Genomic DNA, 23,597 nt, shown 5'->3' on the forward strand with positions numbered 1-23,597 from the left:
CAGAAATTGAGTTAAATAATACTGTTATTTACCATAACGGTATATTAGTGTGTTAAACGGATAGAGTTTGTTATAAGAAGCTCAGGCTTTCCACAGTTAACCTTGAGGAGTATTAGGATAAGATTTCAGTCACAGTTTTCTTAAAGTATCCTTTCATCTCAATCTTCCATGTATGTCAGAAAATAAAAGGTTCTTCCCACATAACTTTGTTTTTTTTCTAGTACCTGTTTGCCTGCCATATGATTTCAGATGTTACCCAACAGCACTGCATTAAAATAAAAAAATGTAATTCAAAGACCATTATTTAATTCATATATCCATTCAAATTGTCACATATTCAAAATAAAGACATGACTTTTCTAGATTTAAAGCATAAATAGGACCGTGGGAACGTAACACACACAGATATTTGTTTTTGCGTTATCAATTAAGAGTAAATTTCCTCAAGGTTTTCCTCAATAAAACATCTGTCTGTGAGTATTTCTCCGCAGTATTCAGTAGCTTTGATCTGTTAAAGCTTTCATTTCAATCTTGATCTGTGTTTTCACTGTGCATTAGCAATAAAATATTATTTGGTAGGTAAGATGTTGATAGTTATATCTGTTTCTGCAACCAAGCTGTGATGAACATGATAATCTGCTTTGAACTTGATTTGCATGGTCATCATAAACATATGAATGTACACATAGTAGTTGAGTCAATATAGTGTTTATAGGTACTTGAACATAAAGTTACTACTACCATGGCTAGACAAAAAGAGACAATCATTGATGCACAGGTATGCAGGATAAAAGTGCAGTAGAGGTCTATGACTACATGTGGCTATTTACAGTATCTGACCATCTGTTCTACTACCCACGCTGGTTCACAAGACTGTAAATAATTAACATATAGATAACAATGTGGAGGCCACATCAGGCCAGGCCAAGCTATAAGAGATATCAGTTCTCAGTTGGCTTTCTGTGTCTTCAGGCTGAGAGACTGTAAACATGGCTGTCTTTCTCCCAATTGTTGTGGTCCTTGCTACGTTGTCCCCTGGCCTCTCTGCATCTCGGGAGAAGACGTTCGTAGAGCGTGCAGGCACGGCATACAGTACCAGACCCTACTCATCTGTGCTTACTGTGTCCAATGGAGAGCAGTTTGGGAATTGGACATGGCCTGAGATGTGTCCTGACACATTCTATGCTGTTGGGTTCAGTCTGAGGGTAAAAACTATGTATACTATGTGTACAATTTACAGATTGCGAGTTTGGGAGAGTTTGGTTTAATTATTTTTCAGTTTGGGAATCAATACAGTTGTGCATAGAAGTAACCCACACTACTATTTGGGTTAATTTCATGCTAGCATGTGTCTGTCTACTCTCTCAGGTGGAACCTAATCAATATGCTCTGGATGATACTTCTCTCAATGGCATTCGCCTCATTTGTGCCAAAGCCGAGGACAGGAGCTTCCTTTATACAATCGAGTCTCACACTGGATAGTAAGATAACACTTTAGCTCTTACGGACTTGTTAAACTTCTTTGTAAACTTTAGCCTTCTGCCTTGTGTGAGTAGATTAAATATAGGGTACAGGTCAGGCTTATGTCTGATCATGTAATTTCTTTGTAAAAATGTTGTTAATGTTGAATTGAGGAACTTGACCTGTATATCCCCGGTAATTCACCAAAAGAGCACCCTCTGTCTGTTCCATGCTCCCTCATGATCTCTTTTAGCTCATTTACCTTCCCCCCCCCCACCCCCCCCCTCCCTTCCCCATTTACTCATTGTCTCCAGCTATGGTGACTGGTCGAGCCCTCAGTATTGCCCCAGGGGAACACTCATCTCCTTCCAGCTGCGTGTGGAGCCACACCAGGGCATGTTTGGTGACGACACTGCCGTCAATAACATCAAATTCCGCTGCAGCAGCAACCCAGTTCTGGAGGGTACAGGCAACGAGTGGGGAGAGTACGGCACCTGGAGCCAGGAATGTGGTAATGGGGGAATCTGTGGCATTGAAACCAAGATGGAAGAGTACCAGTATGGGCTGGACGACTCATCTCTCAATGACGTGCGTTTGCTCTGTTGCTCCCAATCCCAGGTAAAACAAACAAGAAGATTGTAGTTTGTTGGTATTTATGGATTTCTACCAATTTCTATATTAGATGGCTTTTATTTAAAGCCATTTAAGTAAATTCATCAATAGACCACATATTGATGCCACTGAAAGAAACTTGAATCGTTCATTTTGACCTTGTTATAATTAGCATGATGCTTTTTTCCAGAAATGATCTGTGAGTAACAGATTGTGAACCACCTCAACCTGGAACACAAACCTGGACCAAACTAAGGACCCCCTAGACTGTGTTGTTATGATGTATGAAAGGGAAACTTAAAAAAAAAAAATACTTTGTCTCTCGTCATTCTAATTTTGTTTATTTTGACATAAGATTTAAATATGACATAGTCTACAATTTACAAGTAGCCTACCCAAGTAGCTTGATTTTGACTTATACTTCCTTGACTTGAGATCTCCTTTATAGTTAATTGATGGTACACCATCACTCTCATCAACATGAGGACAGCATATGTTTCAATACAATGTTTATAATGACCCAATAAACTTTGAGCAAAGTCATAACAATAGTTAGCACAAAATGAAGTTGCTGACACATACATTTCTCCTCCTCCTGGAATGAAGCTAATTAAGAAATGACAAGAGACAGGATTAATTAATTTACAGTTTAAGGCCTGAGTGAGACTGATAAGAAGGCGATTGGTACACTCAGAGGTGAATTAATTAATCGGGGAGTTGCTAATCTAGGCCTACTACTGATGCTGGGTGTGTGAAAAAACAGAAATTGGAGACTTTTATCAAATGCTGAAGCAAAGGTTTTTAGAAGATATTGCAAATGAAAGCAGATTAATAGTGTCTGGTAAATTGTAAAAGCTTCTGACAACCTCAAATGTAAATATATTTGTTAGAGCGGAGGGGACTATAGTTTATTTAAAGATTCCTCTGAACACTCATATAATGTGACATAGTTAACCTAGTAAAATAGTCAGCCCATATACAAGCATATGTTATGGCAAATCATAGAATGCTTGGGACTGATAGCTTATAGTGGTGCCATTGTGGAAAATGTGCTTCCCTTTTACATTTTAGCATAAATAAATCATATAGGATATAGGAAGGGGCAAGTCACTAGCTTTGTCAGTGACAATTTGTCACTAGGTGGCAGGCTTATCTAGGAAGTGGATCATAGGAATCATGATAGTTCACAAGATGGCTGAGATGTACTGCAAATCAGTTAGGTAACTAATAACTGATGTGGTTGTGTGAATACCTTTACATCTCTGTTTCGATACATATGAAAGTGGCATGTGTACTCATTTCTATTCAACCAATGCATAATAGTCAGGATCATTATCAATTTGAGAAAATTGTAAAACTGAATACCTTCAAAACCAACACCAATCTGACCTTCTTATGTGGCAGATTTGTGGTACAGTATTCTTTCAAACAGAGGTGGAAAAATAATAATAAACTTACAGTCCTAAGAAATACGTACTTCTGACCAGCTTCTGTCATAGCACACATTTAAAAACTACTGTATCAACTCCTCCAAACACCAAGATCTGCAACACCTTCAGAGTTGTGGTTTTAGTGGCAAAGTCCAACTGGTCTCAAAATGGTCCAACTACATCACTCGTTGGATATACTCCTCCAAACACCGAGATCTGCAACACCTTCAGAGTTGTGGTTTTAGTGGCAAAGTCCAACTGGTCTCAAAATGGTCCAACTACATCACTCGTTGGATATTTCTGTAAAATAAAGACTTTGGAAACACTTTGGGTCATAATTTATTTATTTTTACCCAACAAATGTGACCCCAAATCTACTCCCAAGACTCTCAACCTGCAAGAAAATAATGTGTGTTCATGATACAGACACACAGGCTGCTCTTTCGTCAAGTATGGTCCAACAATAGAAAGCTCTCTAGTTAGGTACTAGAGACTAAAGTAGTTGCTCTCCTTGGAATGGTCAAAGAAGGGAGATATTTACATTCTTTGACCATTCCAAAGACAACATAAGATTTCTTTATTTAAAACAAGGAGATGACCTGTCTGAGCTTGTTTTTACTATTGTCCATACCGAGAAACAGGAAGCACTGAGTACTAAGAGTTCTCAACAGTGAATGCATGCAGTTGGTAAAGAGATAATTTTACATCTTAATTTGCATGCTTATTCTCCTCTGTATTTGGATGATTGTACCAATGTCTTGTATGTGAAAAATAAACAACACATTTACACATTAAATATAAATTATTTTATAATATACAAATTTTACAGATGTCATGAACAATACAAATGCAAACACTTTCCATGATAGCAAAGATAAAAAATATTGTTCCTTACATGTAATGCCAGCATTGACGATGAACAAAGATACTCAACATTCAAGAAGACAGCCGAGGTGAGGAAAACCGCAACATCAGATGAAAATACAAATACATTGTCTAGAAACCATAACAACTTTTAAAATGATTTGCCATCCTATTGTATTTTGTCATGTAATTTCTCATCTGTCCATTTCACAACCTAGCACACAAAAATGTATTTGCACAGTGTTACCCCAGAACAATTGCTCCACTGCCGAGCTTCAGACAGTTGTGGTTACATAAGACAGGAAACAGCATATTAGGTTTTTACATAAGTTTCTATAAGATTCTAGACAAAGCTGAAAAGCTCTAACATTAGTCACAGGTCTTGGTCCTGTTACGACAGGGCAAGTAAACATGGTTCAGTATAATTTAACTGATGAAGTTCCAGATCCTGCTTTACTCCCTCTCCATAATAATTTGTTCATGTCCCAATCCCAGGACTCTATCTAAAACAGCCAATCATTCCTTAACAGCCAGAGACAAGACCATGGGGGTGGTGACCCCGGGTGGTATAGACGGATACAGGACCTGGTGTAATTTGACCCCAATTCTTTGAAGGTCATTGTTGTACATTGTAATGAACGTCAAACCGGACTCCTGTAGGCGTTCAAAAATGTGCTATGATATAAAGTATGAGATCACCCATAACTGGTTGGCTCAACTTTCCCCCAGTTACTAAATTAACATTATGTTTGTTCAGGCAATTCCATTCCAGTGTTCAATAATGTCAAAGGGGAATACCTGTCAACGATATGAAAAATGAAAAAGGATCTACACAAATTGAATTTGTGATATGAAAAACAGCGTTCTGAAACAAATGAATCAGTAATTTATTTTATGAAAACGTGATTGCCGTTCAACTGACATTCACAATGAGAAGAATGATAGCATTCCTAAAAAAACTTGATGAAATGCAACTGGGAAATCTTTCAAATATTCCTGATAATCTTCATCATCACAAAATTGTTTTTCACTGTCATTTTTATACTTTTAATCTTTGTATCAACTAAATACTGAGCTGTAGTTGTTAATGATAATAATAATAATCTGTAATCCAAAATGGCTAAACAAATTGTTTGGCAAAAACAGTGTATTTTAAGGCTCATATAGTCTGAAGCAAAATGTTTTAGAAAGATAGGAATAGCAATACAATAATACCACAAATAATGTTCCAATAAGAGATCACCCAGACTTGATATCATGATGGGTATTTTCCATTGCTTAGGCAAAGTCCTGTATACTTCAACCCCTTCCACTTGTGGAAAATCAATTTGAGCTCCATCATGACCCCTGACCTTTCTGCCATTATTTATGACCTCATGCTCACAGGATCCAGCTCCATCATCTCGGGCCAGGAGGACAAGAAGCATATGGTGAAAAGGGTCAGAAATAATGACCCCCAGAGCTAAAAACCCCATGTCAATCCTCAAAGGGGTAGCTAACAGCATCCATCAGAAACACCTTTTAGCAAGCTTAAGCACGACAGCATTACAGTACACAGAACCTGTACTTCCAAATCATAATCCCAAACACTGGTCGTAAAAGTCGAAAGCAGACAACTTCACCTTTAAATTAAAAAACATTACTTTTTAAAAACGTGTTAAGCTAACAACTCAGACCTCACCTCAGAAAACATAGATTTTACCTTCCATTTACCTAAAAACACTGAATGCAATGCTCTTTAATAAGACGACAACACAAAGTAATGACCTCTACAACACTTTCAATGGACTATTAGGGCCACATTTGGCAAGGCTATCCTGGCAACAGTTTGGAATTCTACTCTATACAATACATCGGTGTTCACATGAAACAGTCTAGAACTGTCAGCTGGTAATAAATACAAAAACTGATCGCATTTCCAAAAGAACCCCATTCATCTGAAAAGCTACGCACATCTCACACAAACCTAGCTTGGCAACAATTAGAATCATGCCTATGACAATCACCGTTAACATGAAGAGTCATGTGTTTGACAAGGTGAGTTGGGTTACTGTCAATTGGTCCATAAATGAGTCCAGATTATAACTGTATATGACTTCTGACAGATACCCCATTGACAAAATCCATTAGCCTGCTAATGACTGTGCTGTGGTGTCAATGCAGACAGCTGTTAAAATGGAACACAACATGATACCATGAAAGGGTACATTAGGATTTCTTTATTGTCAGAAATGATGCCGCAAAGAGCTTCTTAAAAGAGCTGGAGGTGAAATATCAAAGCAAAATAGGTGAGAAATGGCCATTCAAAAGACCTGTTCAAAATTAAAGTAGGCAATTTATCTTTTATATTTGACCAACGTCTTGTACTCTCTCTCTCTCTCTCTCTCTCTCTCTCTCTCTCTCTCTCTCTCTCTCTCTCTCTCTCTCTCTCTCTCTCTCTCGCTCATTTCGTCTGTCAAAGGTCTTGGTCCTTACAACAGGCTTCTTTATCTGCAAGACCTGTGTGATATACCATTGACTGGAATGTTAGGTTGAATATGATTAGAGCCTTAACTATACCTAAACCCTCCTTCAGAGGAATCATAGTACTGAACGCTTGACCTGCTGAAACATAAGGACCCATTAAGGAGGCAATGTGAAGCTGCCACTCCTGGCAAGACAATCAGAATGATTATCAGTATTGATCTATAGCACTTGAATGGCAAGGGCACAAAGACAAAGAGATAAAGTATATTCACCATTTACCGGATTGACTGTAGCAACGATAACCATTATCTTTACCCCTGTTTTTGTCTTTCATATTCTGATTTACACAATAATTTGAGTATATTACAGCATAGGACCAGGACATAAGCAGTAGCAAGTCTGTACATTTTAAACCCAATGACCCTAATGATTAAAAAAACTCAATTAATTCCAGTAGTTTGGGTATACGCATCCTTTACAATCTTCTCCTCTATCATTAATTATATACATTCAGCATGTGAGTATACAGTAGGGTGTATGTGGGAGGCTATCATAAAGGCAGATTGGAGAGGGAGATTTCTTCTGGGGAGGCAAAATGGTCTGGAGAATAAGGGAGATAAATGTTGCAGTGACATAAGCTTCAACTGTCCTTCCAATAGATAGTGGCATGTCTAGGGCTGTCACGATATTTGAATTTCACTACATGATTATCGTGGCCGAAATAATTTACGATAACGATATTATTGCGATGTCTATAGAACATTTGAAAAAGATATATAAAATAATGCTATCAGCATTATTTATTGTATGTTTTGTCTCTTTTTTTTGCTAATTAATTACACTTAAACTCAAAATATGTTATTACAATGTTGAACAGAAAAAAGAAAAAATAATAAAATTATAAATTGCGCTGGTTTATTTTCATGGTATTATCATGTGTATTATTAACATGTTATCAATATTTCATTTTTTAATATAACGGTTATTGTCAATACCGGTATATTGTGACACCCCTAGGCATGTCCCAGAGATTGAATGACCTCCTCACGTTATGGTGTTTGGAGGAATTGGACAAATTGTTGGGTGTCTGCTATGGTCTGAAGATGAGGTCTACTCTGCTGTTCCTAAAGTTTTTTCAGGGTTTTGATTGGTCACTGTGACATGTCCATCAACAAACGTTTCCTCTTGGACCTCTTCCTGAACTAGTGGTTCTTCCTGTTTGGGTGTGTCTTGTTGCATGGCAAAATTCTTTGATTTTGTACTCTCTCCATCTCCATCTTTTTCTTTGTCAGTCTCTACCCCATTTTCTTTCACTTCCTCTATTTCAATTTCTCCTGTTTTAAATATTTCATCTTTAGTCTCCTCTACTCCCTCAGTCACAATGACCATTTCGGTTGCATCCTCAACACCACCATTTTCTACACGAGTCATCTGTCCTTCTTGTTTCTGGTTAGTGTTTGCCATTCCTTTGGCTTGTTCCTCTGCTCTCTTGTCCTTTCCTACTCTCACCTCTGTTCCTACATCCCCATCCATCTCTTCCCCAGTTTCAAGTCCACTTTTAGTTCCATTCTCAGTCTTCCGCTCCTCTGGTGCCACCGCCTCTTTCCATTCAGTTTCTACTTCTGTTTTCTTTACTCTCTCTTCTATGTCCTCCTTTTCGTCCAAGCTCTGGCTCTCCTCTTCCACAAATTTCTCCCCATCCTCAAGAATCTTAGGGTCTTCCAGCTCTTTCTCTCCTTCTGATGGCTTGTTTTTCTTCTTTTTGGTCTTTGGCACATCTTTGACAGAGTTCTTGTTGGACTTGCTCCTGTTTTTAAAGATCAGTTTCTGAAATTCAGGATGTTTGTGTTAAAATGTGTCTACAATGTTTATGCATTGCTCATTGTTGCCAAGCTGTACAAAAGGAACCTTATGACAAGCTAGGGAAAAGGATCATTCAAATGACTCTTGTTAATGTGGGGAAGAAAATTTAAGTAATTTCAAGATAAATGATTGAAGTCTTCAGGACACTCAGTTGGGCCAAACAAACACATTTCAAGTAATATCTCTGAGATTACCTGGACAACACAAAGAATGCATTAGAATTATATCATTTATATCAATTATTGGAAATAAACATGTTACGAAAACACTGCTGGCTGTTAAGCCTCAAGTGTATACTGTAGTTCATTAGTTCGATTTCAGCTGTGAAGGAGATCTCAAATGTCAGAGGTTATCAATAGTATATGAGGTCACAGAATGGGAGTGGACCCCACACATGGCAACAAAAAAATGCAGAAGAAAACAAGTTTCTGTACCTTAGATTCCCTACTCCTGCGAGGCAAGACAGGTCTCTGTAGAAACACTATCTGTTTGGTGGACAGACTTCCATCACTAGGTTGCAGGAAAAAAAAGGGTGAGGTTAAAAGTAGGGAGAACGTGAAGGGGTAGAAAAGTTATCACATATTCCATACATCGTTTCTTTGTATACATACAATATCCAAGGGTATGGTTTTAGATAGTAGTAGCACCTTGAGTTGGTTTTATAAACTTACGCTACTACTATAGAACTAAGGGATGGGCTGGCATTTGCCTTTTGCTTTACTGTAGGTTGACACAGCAAGACTGCATTCACACGAGAACAAGCAGTCATCAGTTTTGCTTTTCTCTCCCTCTGTCATCCTCTGCACACACGCACAGTGAGGAGTGACTGAGGAAATACATTTCACTCCAATGCTGCTGAGCCCCCCCCCCCCCCCCCAAAGGCATATATCATGCCTTTGCTAATGTGGTCAAGCATATTGACCCCCCTATTCCCAATATCCTATCCTGTCCCTGAAGTGTGCATCTTAGCACTTTTCCACAATGACGTAAAAGCAAAAATAACTGGTTTAAAAGACCGTGCTTAAATCAATCACGTTTTATTATGGATGTAGGGGAGTTCTCACAAGGGACTTCGTTCCTTAAAATATGGCCGGTCTCTTCCCATAAACTTCAACAACATCATCTCCCTAGCCCCAATTCATGTCTCACTCTGGTTTCACATGATCCACATGAGTACTTGAGATGACAGATTAATCCGAGCAGGAAATACTGATTCTGTTACATATGGGCTTCCTGTCTCTCTCTCTCTCTCTCTCTCTCTCTCTCTCTCTCTCTCTCTCTTTCTTCCTCTCTCAAACATGAGAAATGCTCTCTCTAAGATATCCCCGTCTAAGCCCATAAACACAGATACACATACATGCTCGCACACACACACACACACACACACTGGTGGGATGCAGCTTTGAGTTAGATCCTGAATGAAAGCTGAATCCATAACCTGGCACAAGAGGAGCGATAGCGAGTTTGATAACAGTGTAACAAATTAAGAGTCTGCACAAATCCAACTTGGCTTCAAGGTCTCATGCAGAGGCTTACCATTTAAACCATCCCAAACCCTTTTCTTTTCTCCACCGTTTATCCACAACCCATTTTCTGGGCTGTCAGATTGGTGGGCAGTTTCCTGCTAAATCAAAATGGGAGGAAAGGAACCTGAGTTCTCAGAAAAAAAGGCCATGTCCATTAAACTACAAAAGAGCCGGGTGGCTTGGAAAATTACTAGCCATATCCAGTCTCCTTTTAGAGGTATGTGACTGTGGAGCCAGAATTCCTCCGAAAACTACCACAAAAGACTACCTTTTGTGTCTAGGCTTTTTGTGTCTAGGTATCCCCCTTAATTACTCATTCAAGATTGTAATTCAGTGGTGCACACAAACAACATAATCAATCAAGTGCTCATTAATGTAATGACAAAGTCAAAGATGATTTACAATTATGTTTAAGGCTCTTTCATGTCTTGATGGGAGTGATATTTGTGTTCAATGATATTGATATACTGTGTAAAAGCGTGGTTGTGACATAAACTTCGTCTTTGTGAATACAATGAAACATGTAACAGCTTATTTTACTTTGGGGGAACAGCATGAGTATGGTGAGAGACGAAATAGTATGAAACATACTGTACTCCTTTACACAAAGTGTAGAGAATATAATGGATCTCAGAGTGAAAGCAGTATACATACAACATGCTCGGTCTAAACGAATCATTAAAAAAAGTGTAATGACTAAGATAATCTGATTTGGATCAAGTTGTTTTGGTGGACAACAACAGCTGATGCCGTTCAGTTTCGGCAGATAAATGAGTGCTGTGTTGTATCTAGGCCGTCTCTTTGATTAATTAGCCATGTTGCGCTCTTGTGTTGTGGCATTTTGAGAGAAGAAAAAAAACAGAGTTGAGAATAGATCTGTAATTAATCAGCTATGCTCTGGAACGGTCACAAAAAGGACCACCAGAGACAAGGGCATGCTAAACTGCAACAGCCACTGATGACAGAAGCCTTGTAGGGACGGCATACCGCTTCCTGTATATGTCTTCATGCTGTCTCACTGGTGCATGATAGATACTTGAGTGAGTGGATGCGTCCACATGCTACCCCCATTTGCGTCAGAGCTTGACAAGCTGACAGTCAGGCATAGCTCTGTAAAAAGATTTTCCAGTGACACACATGAGCTTGCTTCTCAAGTCATGTTGCTCAACACCCTAACCCCATTGCCAAAAACAATATATTTGTGGTTTCTTTAGGGACATGAACTGACTTCAGGCGACTGAAATGTTAAAACTATTAAAAAGGATGGCTTTGTCATTGAGTGGACACTAGGGAACACATGTACAATGCCCAAACCACAGTGTAGTTACATTACCTGTTAGTCTTGATGATAGGCGTAGGCAGCACACAGGTGAGTCTCCACCCATACATGGCTAGAGACTGAAGTAATGGAACGTAGTCTGTCTTCACCTGCAAACCCTACAGAGAGATCATATCACACAATTATTAAAACAGACTACTCTCTGTCCCTTAGAGTTTGAATTATTATATTTTTTTGTGTGCATTTTTGCTTTATTGGAATAGAGACAGTGGGAGGACATTAAGGAAATAGCCTGGGCTGGAATTGAACCTTGGCCCTCGAGTCAGTCCTTGGTCTATGAGATACATGCCCTTAACCGGTGAGCCAGCCACCAACCTCTCATAAGTTTGATAGATATTATCACACACAAATACAATACATTCATGTACATGCACACCCACACACAAACACCCACATTGCATTTGCTCTCACAGGATGTGTTGGTGGTTTGTTGTGCTCTACATATTTGTACTGACTGAGAAACCACAGCACGTGTCAAACATACCAACTCCCTGGCACAAAAAACACAAGAGAAACCTAGTTCACAACAGTTCTACCGATACTCTATTGCGAGATTAATGACGGTTTATTCTTCTTCTTCATCAATTTTCGAAGCATATAGAAGCAGGAAACTGCTCCGATCAGGTCAACAAAAAGTTAGCCACACAGACAAAGGTCCTCCAACATTAATTATTTTTTCTGAATGTTGTGATCCACCAGATCTAATAATATCTCTATCAGCATACAGTATACACAGTACACATCACCATGACGACACTGACAAACATGACACATTTACAGCAGCCCAACATTTGGAAACACAAGCTACTTCTGCAGAAAATAAAGTATGTTGTAATGGTTATTTACATTGGCATTCATTCTTCCAGCCTCTCAAAGACTTTAGTTTTGGAACCTTTCCAGAAATCTTTTTTTTTTTTACTTGTACTTTCCATGGGTTTTGATTGAGAAATGATTTCTGTGAAATAGTAGGTCACTTCTGAGAGAAAGGTTAAACCTTTTAAAGGTTCTCCTTTATGTGAATCACCACAGCATACAGCTAGGTAAATCAAAAGCTAAGCAAGGTTGTATTGTGATCTTTACTCAAGGTATAATCTTGAGTAAAGATAAAGTGTAAAAATAACCCTACATGGTCAAACAAATACTAAAGGTGGAGTGTTAACAATGCTTAGGCATACATGATAAAGTGTGTGAAAAGGTTGGGATGAAGCCAAAGCGTTGAAGAGGTTTAAAAACGCTTCAGGAGAGGGTGGAGCTGAGGTCATCTTGAAGTTCAGAGTGCACTTAAGGAATTTGGAGAAAGAAAACACAGGGCCATTGTTTTGTTTTTGTTCTGATCTGCTTCTTCAGACAAGGGGGTTGATTTTAAATAAGTTAAAATACATCTGCTTGTTGACTGAAAACAATGATTTTCATGTCTTTTTAAATCAAATGTTCATGTCTTTTTAAATCAAATGTTATATTTAAATTGTAGTATTTCTATTATTGTCTGTCTATTCCTATTTCAGAAGTTTTCCCATAGGCCCCCGGCAACAGTCACACTTCTCACCACAGTACTGGACTGTTTCACACTTGCAGGGACAGTGAAAATTGTATCTTGTATCTAGGTCACCTCCTCTCTCACCTCTGCTAGAGAAGATATTATGGGCAAATAATACACTGATACAATCCCACCAGATGTCCCCTTGCTTAACCAGTGAGCTTACATTTGATATGTGCACTTTTTTGTTATTTCTATAGATGTCAACAACTATGTAGAACAACAACATCCAAATCACTTTTCCTTCGTATATGTGTGTGAATGTGAACTTGTTACACACACACACACACACACACACACACACACACACACACACACACACACACACACACACACACACACACACACACACACACACACACACACACACACACATCCTAATGCTGTGGTGTTTGTTTACATTCATGAATTTTAGATTCATTTTAAAAGGGATTTCTAGTGACTAGTGACGCTCTTCAAAGTCAGGACTTCAGACCATTAGAAAATAATGAGTAACATCAACGTCAATTCTGAGAAAGCTGCAGATAATAACTTCAACTAGCCTACAGATCTGTTCAATTTCTTGGTAAATAATATTGATAATGGCTATGTAATGGTGAGTTCCATTCAAGAGGGCTTGCTTTTAGAGCTACTCAAATGTTGTCCTACAAGGTTAGTCATTTTTAGAACTAGAAAATCACTCAGTGGCACAGAATCTAAAAACAAGCTGTAAGGCAAAGAATACTGGCGCATAAGCAACAAATGTAACTAACATCAACTTCCTGTTGCCTCACCTCAGGTTTTCCCTTTAATAATTCATCTGGATATAACAAGATTGTCGGAAATACAATAACATGACGCTAATGGATTCCCCCTTCAGGAATAAGAAGTAATATTGACATTACCAGCAAGCAAATTTATGAAGAATGGTCTTCATTGAGGTCATTAAAGAGAACAACTTTTTTGTTGTTGCTATGTAACACAATCATAGGAGTTGGAGGAGGGGGCTGTCAGGCATTAAACCCTAAACCCAAGGCTGCACTCCTTATTGATTTTTCTTTCGAGTCTGTAGACAAGCTCTGTATTCGAGCTGTCATTGTGGAGGACGTGGTGTCGGCCAAGTTATTCATTTTCTGTGCACTCCTTGAAATTGGGTCAATATACCTACAGTCTTCAGAAAGAAACCATGTTATAGTATGCAACAGATGAATGAACACATTTAGATCTATCTTTGTTCTTTAGTCGGATCTACACAGACTCTTGGGTAGACCTTACAAGTCACGTCAACAACAAAGTAACAACATAGCAATACAATTAGTAAGAACATTGTAGGTACATAGTAATTCATGAATGGTATGAAGTGTTAGCATATAAGATTATTAGTGTAAGAAGGCAGAGTTTGGGGAAGAGGTGTAGTGGTACAGTAGGTGAATGTTGAACAAGAACATTGAACAAGATCAAAGTTAACGTGCACTTACCCCTGGAAAGCCTAACCTCCCCCATACCAAGTTTAATTTGTATAATAACTTGTACAGCTAAACCGTAATGAAGTGTAACTGCAATCAGTTCTACTAACTACAATCATTTCACTATAGGTGTTGCCATGTACATCTTCTTTTTACAGTACATCATGGTACAAAAACATCGGTTTTTATATAACGAGGCACAAAAATGTAAGATGCACAATTACATCCAACTTCATCAGACATTTTAAAACACAGCCAAAAACATTAGTTTGTCTGTACAGTTAACTAGTTGATGGTAGGCTGAGTGCTCTTTCAGTCAAGTGAAGTTTGTTTATCTACCTCAAAGACTTGATATGTGACAGGCAAAATAGAATAATATTTAACTTTATACTATATCACTTGTCAAATTAGTTGATTGAGGTTAAAAAGTGATTTTCATGGCCATACTGTCTTTTTACTGGCTATCAATACTGAGATGGACAATGACAGTCACATTTTGAGGACAAAAGTCTCTTTCACACTTTCACAGCCCCAGGGCTAGAAAATCCAAACTCGATTACTGTGATAACATCAGCACACACACACACTTACACAACACAAACACACACACATGCACACACACACACACACACACACATGATCATACTGATGGCTCTCATGCAACACACATTCACGTCAGAAAGAAATGCCCCCAAACAAAGTAGACAGAAATCAATTTCCAACTTGGATTTCTACAAACTGTGGACTTAATCGCTGGGCAGATAAGAGCTAGATAAGGGAGATAAGACAAGCCACTGCGACACATGTCTCATGAATTGATATTTGCCTCTGGATCACTGGTAGCACAGGGAACATTTCAAAGTGACAACTACCACTCTCAATGTCAAGACAAACAACTGCAACATGAGAGGGGGAAGCCACTAAGAGGTGCATTCAAACCCACTCACGTGGATGATGGTCCACTGCTCAACCACGATGGCGTCATAGGTGGTGGTGGTGTTCGACTCCCCCTCTGTTGCCTCTTGGAAGATGAAGACGCTTTCCACCGACTTAGGCAGCAAATCTGCAGAGAATAGAGAGGACGGCCATGAGAGACTATTTACACGACAGAGGGTGTCTTGTTGCCAAGCCTTGGGGCCAGAAGGAAACTTAATGAGATTATGCAGCCGCCCAGCAACCCCACATGCAGTGGGTCATTTATTACACAGGCTAGACTCGGCATTTGTATTTGTAACGCAAGGTCTGGATATGTTCCTACGTTTTTTTTGTATGGAGGTGGAGTGGGTGAGTTATTAGACAGATACTGTGACGAATGGTTAAATAGACCTTATAGGATGGACCGATTCATTTTTTGATACATTGAGCATGATTGAACACAAATACTGTTTGCACATGACATTCAGGATAAATTATGATCCATGACTTCACTTGAGACTGAGGGACCCATATTACAATGGCTAAAACAATACACAATTACATTTTAGCACAACAAACAGACTGTCTTTAGATGCCAATATGGCCAATATGGCCATATTGGCATCCCGGATAAAACCCACTGCCTGACAAAGAAGGGCTATTCTTCTCTTGTTATTGCACTGAGCAGCGTGAAAAACACAGCCCAAACCTTTGTAGACCAGACCAGACTTCTCTCCTGGCCTGAGTGCTTTCTCATTACTCCCGCACCATTTACACACTAATACAGTTTGCTGGACCCAGGCTCCACCATGAGACACTCCACATTTCATTACGTGGCCATAATAATGGGGGAACAAGGGGTGGCTGGGGAGCCCGGTCAGAGGAGGAGGGACGACAGGGCTCCTTTATTTTCTCCCCAGAAAACCCATTTAGGGCCTGAGCGCGCTCAATTGAAGACATCTCACAGACATCTCTTGGCTCTTTTCAAATACAGACATTGTCGTTGTCCCCCTCCCCCCCCGGCCCCCAAACCACCCACCCCCTCTACCTCCTTCCCTCCTCCCTCTTCCATCCACCTCTCCATCTTCCCCACATCATTCATCAGTCGTCCCTACTTGGCGTATAATTGGAAAGCCCTTGCGGAGATTGTGTCGGCCTGATCGTTCCTCGCCAGTGCTGCAGGATCACTCAGGTGAGATGCACACAGCGATTCTGTCTCTTTGCTTTAGGAGAAACACGCCTGGTCTGTGATGCAGACAGACACTTAGCAGAAGGGGCTGAGGAAAGAGACCGCGGTGGGAAAAGAGGCCGCGCAAATAATGTAAACATTATGCGTCTTCTACTGACTGAAGGGTATCTCACGAGACACCAACTTGTACCCTTCCAAAACGTCCAAAGTACCCGGGGCTAGCACACATAGAGACACATGCTAATGCTTGACTGAGACTGAAAATAACAGCGAGGGAACATAAAGACAGAATGACTTTAGAGAGAGACAGCTGGAGACACAGGGTGACACAGCCTGACACATTGTGACACAGAGCACCAGAAATCAGTGCGGGGTGTCAAGGAACTGACAGACAACAGGAACTGGAAGAAAAAAAAGCTCTGGAGACCGATGTTGGCTTCACACATACTCGGCAAGCAGACTTCCTTGAGGGAGACACACACAAGGACTGTGTGAGCTTGAGGTTGTCTTGACCGAGTGGAAGCCACTAACTGCCCCTGCCCCAAGTCATGTCTACTACTGACATGATTTAAACATGTGTGCTCAGCACTGCCTGACAGACAAGGAGACATGGCTGTGACAGCTTATCTATATTTTAAATGGGACAGCTCGGAACCGAGAGGGAGAGGCAGATGCAGAGGTAAAGAGGGAGTGAGAAAGAGAGAGACAGAGAGAGAAAGGGATGGATGGGGAGGTTAGTAATGTGTGTGGATTGGTCGGGGCTCTTCCCCGGTGAGCCAAAGGTCTGGAGGCTTGGGACCACGCATCTGTTGTTTCTAGGCAGATTTCTGGCTGTAGCTAAGGGGATTTTGTCAAGAATATGACTTGAATGGTAAGGCATACTGTTGTCTACCCACCATCTAAAGAGACACCTGCAGAGAAATATACATACAGACATGAAGGCAAGCAGGACACACACATACATGCACACACAGGCCTTCAAGCCTCTAATTCTACATCCAAGACATTGTCTCTCCAAAAATGCAAGCACATCATTTCCCTCCTAAACTAATACCGTATTGGAATTTCATACGCCTGGATCTTCCTTCTGCTTTGCCTGAATATATAAAGCCCAAAGCTTACTGTCATGCATATGAATGGTTCAATGTCTCACAGCCCAGCCTACAAATCCTTATAGTGGGACTGGAGATAGCTTAAGCTAAATGTAACAATAAAAAAAACTCCCCGTCAACACCATTAGTGTCAGTTCACCAGTAAACAAACTCGTTCCCCCATCTCAGAACTCCAGCCGAGCTTTGGCTGTGTGTACGTGTTTGGGAGATGGAGTGTGCGTGTCTGCTGCTGTGCTAAGGTGACGTGCTGAGTATGAATGTTTAAAGGTCGTCTCATGACACAGGGCCAGAAGAGAAGAATGCTCTACTGGTGGAGAATCTGCTCAATTCAATAATGGTCTAATATCCGACCCCTCAGTGCTGTATAAGTCTCTATTCTCTACGAACCCACTCCCACCCTCTCCCGCCTAGCCAAGCCACAATATTTAACAGGATCCCCCCCCCCCCACCACCACCACCACCACCACCACCACCAACCCCTCCCCACACACTTCAACCTCCGACGCCTCCTCAGCAAGCTTCACCATGGAAACCCATCTTCTGGGTGAGCGGGATGGGGCGAGACGGTTTGTGAGTGAGTGTGATTGTGAGTGTGCGGTGTGTGCGTATTCCCTTGGACCATCCCCGTCAGTCGACAACAAGCACAATAGGGAGGTGGTGTTGTGTTTAGGAAAAGGGCACCAGATAAGGAGGAATATATAAATATGAATGCATGAATGAACAAAGAAGCATGTGAAAGAAAGGAAAACAATAGCAGCAAAACAAGGGCAGAGAATGCAGAGGTGTCAAGTCATAAAATGATGATGATCTGGTTATATTTGTTGGCAATTTAATGAAAACAACATATAAGCCTGTAGATGGGACCCATTGCAACTTTTTTACTTTATGGTGTCCCTTTCTTTATAGGTGACAAAATGTCAATTAATTTATTGGCTTGTTTTAGATTCAACCAGGGGTTACAGTGTATAGTTGAATCCCTGAGCTGAAAATGTCCACCTTCAATAGTAATAAGTGAATACTTAGCTGCCATCAGGAAACTGCAGATCAAATTGGTCTCTAAAAACTGAACTACTCTTTGATTTCACCATACTTGATTTATATTAACATTGTTTGGACTTTTTTATTTATTTATAATTTTGTCAACTGGTATTGAACTATTGGCACCTCTTCTCAATTCAACATGAATCTAACATACTCTCTCATCTACAAGAACATATATCTCCCTGACTCTCTTCACCCCGCTTCACACTGTTGTTTAAACTATCCAGTTCACACATTTAACACGATCAATTCTAACATTCTACATCTCCCTAGATTTTGGACATTCCACTGTTAGTTTCATTTAAATACAGAGTATCTCATTTATGGGAAGATTGCAAACATTGCTAAACTACATCCGTTAATAACTTCAAACATAAGCCTCCTTATTAAACTAACAACTTGACATACCCTGCATGGTAACAAACAATTGTGTACACTCATTATGATCACCCTGATCTTTACCACTGAATATGTCCTTGATGTTTACATGGTGAAGCTGGTTTCCAGTTTTGGGGGGAGTGTCTCTTGTAATTAATAAAAAATGTATCTCAAAGAGGTGCTATATTTGGAGATGTGTGTACAGCCATGTGTTCTCAAGGCTTGTTAAAATAAGCCGATCCTCTGTTTGATATAATTGTATAATTAATTATCTAATTATCTAACAAGCGGCTGGATGCTGCCTGGTCTTTGATATAGCTCAAAGATTTCTAAAAGCTAAACATCAGCACCTGTTATCTATTTGAAAATGGATGTCTATAGTCTTGATGTTTCCACTATGGGACACTCAAGTAAAGAACACATTTATTCAGCCAAGCAGAACTGTAGAAAGTTTACTATATATTTACTTTTCCAGACCAGGCATTTCTATGTGCCAATCTCAGGCACATATGCAAAATACATTAGACTAACCCAATAGAAAAATGAAAATGGAATTATAATAACACAGTTCATTACCCCATTCCCTTTACATAAAATATGCAAGGAGGCACTAATTTGCTATCAGGTTAATTATCTGTGTCTCAGAGTCGCTGATGCGTTCACTTTTGAAGATTAATGAATTATGACTTATATTTGCTCAAGCTGGTTGAAACCAACGGCGTCAGAACTAAGTAGCATGCCCTAGGGCCTTGCTGGAGAGTGCACTGTGGGGTAGTGGAGTGGTTACTGGGCAAAACAACAAGACAGACAGACACAGAACGTGTGGGGGGCTATGGACAACAGTTTTGCATTGCAAATTGAACAATGACTAAGTTTTAAATTTGGCTGGAATGTGTTGGTTGACTTACAGCAAATTATTTCCTATATGCCAAATTTGATAGTGAAAAACAAGATCTTGAGCATTTAGACAGTCACAGTGATGCACGTTTACCATTATCGTTGCCCAGGTGGAAGTATCCATCGACAAGCGAAGCTCCATTGTTGAAGTGCTGAGTCATGTGATCCAACCAGTTGGCCTCCACCCCTTTGACCCCCTCACCGCGGAGCTGAACCCTCAGAGGCACTTTGACGGTGTAATACTTCAACTGGCTTTCACGGACCGCCGGGTGGTTGAACAGGGCAAGAAGCTCCATCCCTGAGAAGGCAGAGAAGGGCGGCATGAGGGCAGCATGAGGGCATCATGAGGGCAGCATTGTCAGCATCATAGGAAGGTACAACTACTACTTCTTGACCTTTGATTTATTAGAAAGTCAAGTAAAAATACTTTGTTTATATTAATCTAATACCTGGTCAAACACAATGTTCCTACATACAGGGAAAATACAAATAGTTTCTGAAAAGGGGAAATCTTTATTTGCTGAATTGTTTTGATTGTGGGGTCTTTTTCTTTTGAAGTATTCAAGTTAAGTCTTAATAAAGAGTGGTTTATTCATTTTCTGTGCTGAAGGGATATCATGTTGTTCAGTAATTGAGTCATACTCCTGCAAAATTATGTCTCTCATAACACTGATAAATTATACCATGAACCAGATGGGGTGGAACAAAGTTGACACATTCTTTGTTACAGAGGAGCTATATACTACAATAGATCAATAATTCATTACAATGTTTACAACTGGTTTCTATCAAGCTCTAATTCATGATGCATTTAACTCCATGGCAAAAACAGGGCACTTAAACAGGACACATATCTTCACATATACTTTTCTTGGTTTACTTCCTTATGGAAAGTAAATCATGAAATTGTCTTGATTCAGTATGGAAAATAAATTACGTTCATGAACTTTTGCTGCAAAAAATTGCAACATTATTCTTTTTAATGCAAATTTCATTGAATGCAACAACATTCCCCTGTGAACCAGATGGAGGGCCAGAATGTGCTACACTCCAAGCCATCCACCCACAGCCAAGCACACACACTTGCACCTCCCCCTACAGACACACACACAAACACACACTGACGAAACAGTTTTATCTGTCAGTGTGTCAGTCAGATAACCAGAAATAAGAAATAATTGATTATAATTTTATTGCTTGCACGCTTGAGCGATGTGACAGCTGGCCATCAAATTCCACAGCAAGAAACAAGTCAGCCCAACCACTGCAAAGCAGCAACATAGGTGTGTAGGTGTGACAACATTTCAATCTCTGTCTGAATTCTTGTTTCAAACCCAGAAGTAACTTGTCTATGTCTGAGGGGCAGAAAGGGACCAACCAACATGCAACATGCCAAACATATTGTGGAGAGGATAGGGTGTGTGATGTCAGTGTCCTCACTGAAACATCTGGTGACTCTAAACATAATTGTCATCAAAACTGGTTACCAGCTTACATTTTAGGTAAAGGTCCAATACAATCAACTATTACTCTTGAACAATTTTGCTGGCTCACCTGATATTGGTACAGGACAGGGAGTAATAGGAGGAATGACTTGATTAGTAATTCCTTGGACAAGAGACAGTACTTTCATAGACATTCATAGAATGTCACAGACATTTTTCTGTCAAATGCAAACATGCATGCTAATAGAATTTAGAGTAGCTATGTAGTTATTTGTCTTGGGGTTTGGCCTCAAAGCAGACATACATACAATTAGCACTGTGGAGTGTATCCAGTACAGTATGTTTCAGGTTAAGTATCTTGAGACCTATTAAAGGTTCACATGAAAGGTATTACATGACTGACAGTCTTTGTGAAGCTACTTTCTCTGGCCTGCTACGTGTTGACGTTAGCAGCTAACAGGTTAACGAGCACATGAATGCAATTACAACATTCAAACATGTCACTTCAAAGTCTTGTCTCATGGATGCCTGTCCAACTGACAAGATCAACTCTGCTGAAGTATTTTCTTGCCTTTTACTAATCCTGTGGGATGTTATCTTATTTAAGTATGTGAATGCTTATTTTTTTCTCTTTTTCTCTTTTTCTCTTTTTTCTCTTTTTCTCTTTTTCACTCACTCTCTTTCTTTCTTTCTTTCTTTCTTTCTTTCTTTCTTTCTTTCTTTCTTTCTTTCTTTCTTTCTTTCTTTCTTTCTTTCTTACTTCTCTCCCACTAACCACTCACCAGACACCATTGCTCCAACCAGACACATCTCATCAACAGCTGCACTATTTAATAGATTTCTTCTTATTTGCATTGTGGATACCGCTTCAGTTTAGACTACGGTTAAAGTTTGCAGTTGACCCAATTTACCCCTTTTGACCACAGCATGTGTACACCTGCAGCTGTAGAACGAAGAGGATTACCGTGGACAGGCCAGCCATAACTGGGAATCGGAGTCAATCTCAGCAGAGAGAATTAGAAGCAAGGGACATGGTAACTAGGCACACAATCACACGGCATAACAGGCTGGTAGTGTGGGGGATGTGGAATGTCAGGGGAGAGAGGGGGAGGCAGGGTGGAGAGTATGTTGGAAGGGTTGGGAATGAGAAAGGGTTGGTGAGGCAATGAGGAGGGGAGGGGTCTGGGTGAAGGTTGTCGTGAGGGCGGATGAGTGTAGGAGGATTGGATAACGCTGAAGGAGGTAGGGGATGAGAGATTATCTAAGTGCAAAACACATGGTAGGGGGGTCCAGATGGGCCGAGGTGCTGAAGCCAAGAGAATACATGAGCATACCCACACCAAAACACACATTCACGATGGTGTGTGCATAGGCACACACACGCTCACACACATCCTTGCACGCGTATGCTTTCACACCCAAAAAAATCTACGGATGGGAAAACTGTGTGGGTGGGCTCATCCATCTGGTATTCCAAAAAGCTCATATGAAGCCAAACTTCAATTGATTTATGCACGGCAGTGTGAGCTTTAGAATAGTGATGGTGTATTGTTAATAGTAGGCTTTTTGAAACCGAGTGAAGATTTCTGTTCCAAACTCATAATGTATTGTGCCACTCCCGAGGAGAACATTTCTGTCCTACCTTTGTAGTGTAAATGTTTCAATAAAGAATTTTCGAAATGTTGAAATAAAAATGTACTGTTCATGACATTGGTTTTATAATATGCGTCTTTCAGCAATTGCAGAACTTTGAGAAATTTAGAAAAGGTTGAAATCCAAAAGCAATAGAACACGTAAAAGGTTTCAATAAATGAAGCCTAGAAAGACTATTAAAGAAAGTGTTTTACTGTAAAGCGTCTTTGGAAGTAAGGTTCTCTTCTCCCATAATTTTCACGAACATAGCAGACAATGCTAATCAGCGGTAACTTGGAAAAAGATCATGAAATTGGTTAGAATGACCTGCATCTTTCGACTACACTCCCAGTAATTGTAGTGCATACATCTCAGACACACTATTTCAAGTGGGAATGATAACCAAAGTGTCCATGCTCAGGTGACCAGCACAAGACAGGCAAGA

The 23,597-nt window shown here is 39.9% G+C and overlaps 2 protein-coding genes across 3 annotated transcripts in view; one reads left to right on the forward strand and one right to left on the reverse strand.

Annotated features, from left to right (window-relative positions):
- The first annotated feature begins 960 nt into the window (after nucleotides 1–960).
- Nucleotides 961–2,615, forward strand: LOC136944649 (vitelline membrane outer layer protein 1-like). The gene is made up of 4 exons (XM_067238496.1): nucleotides 961–1,205; nucleotides 1,369–1,481; nucleotides 1,776–2,079; nucleotides 2,264–2,615. The coding sequence occupies exons 1-4, from the start codon at nucleotides 990–992 to the stop codon at nucleotides 2,267–2,269; spliced, it is 639 nt and encodes a 212-aa protein (XP_067094597.1). The 5' UTR covers nucleotides 961–989; the 3' UTR covers nucleotides 2,270–2,615.
- Nucleotides 2,616–7,659: 5,044 nt separating this feature from the next.
- LOC136944514 (raftlin-like) overlaps nucleotides 7,660–23,597 on the reverse strand; it is a 42,234-nt gene continuing 26,296 nt past the window's right edge. For both annotated transcript variants that reach the window (XM_067238312.1, XM_067238311.1), the window contains exons 6-10: nucleotides 20,170–20,373; nucleotides 15,491–15,606; nucleotides 11,556–11,659; nucleotides 9,131–9,206; nucleotides 7,660–8,660 (exon numbers count right to left, since the gene is read on the reverse strand). In XM_067238312.1, the coding sequence (XP_067094413.1) occupies nucleotides 7,944–8,660; nucleotides 9,131–9,206; nucleotides 11,556–11,659; nucleotides 15,491–15,606; nucleotides 20,170–20,373 (1,217 nt within the window). In that variant the 3' untranslated portion in view covers nucleotides 7,660–7,943. The remainder of the gene's footprint in view (nucleotides 8,661–9,130; nucleotides 9,207–11,555; nucleotides 11,660–15,490; nucleotides 15,607–20,169; nucleotides 20,374–23,597) is intronic.

Source organism: Osmerus mordax, chromosome 6, assembly GCF_038355195.1.
Source record: "Osmerus mordax isolate fOsmMor3 chromosome 6, fOsmMor3.pri, whole genome shotgun sequence".
NCBI lineage: Eukaryota > Metazoa > Chordata > Actinopteri > Osmeriformes > Osmeridae > Osmerus > Osmerus mordax.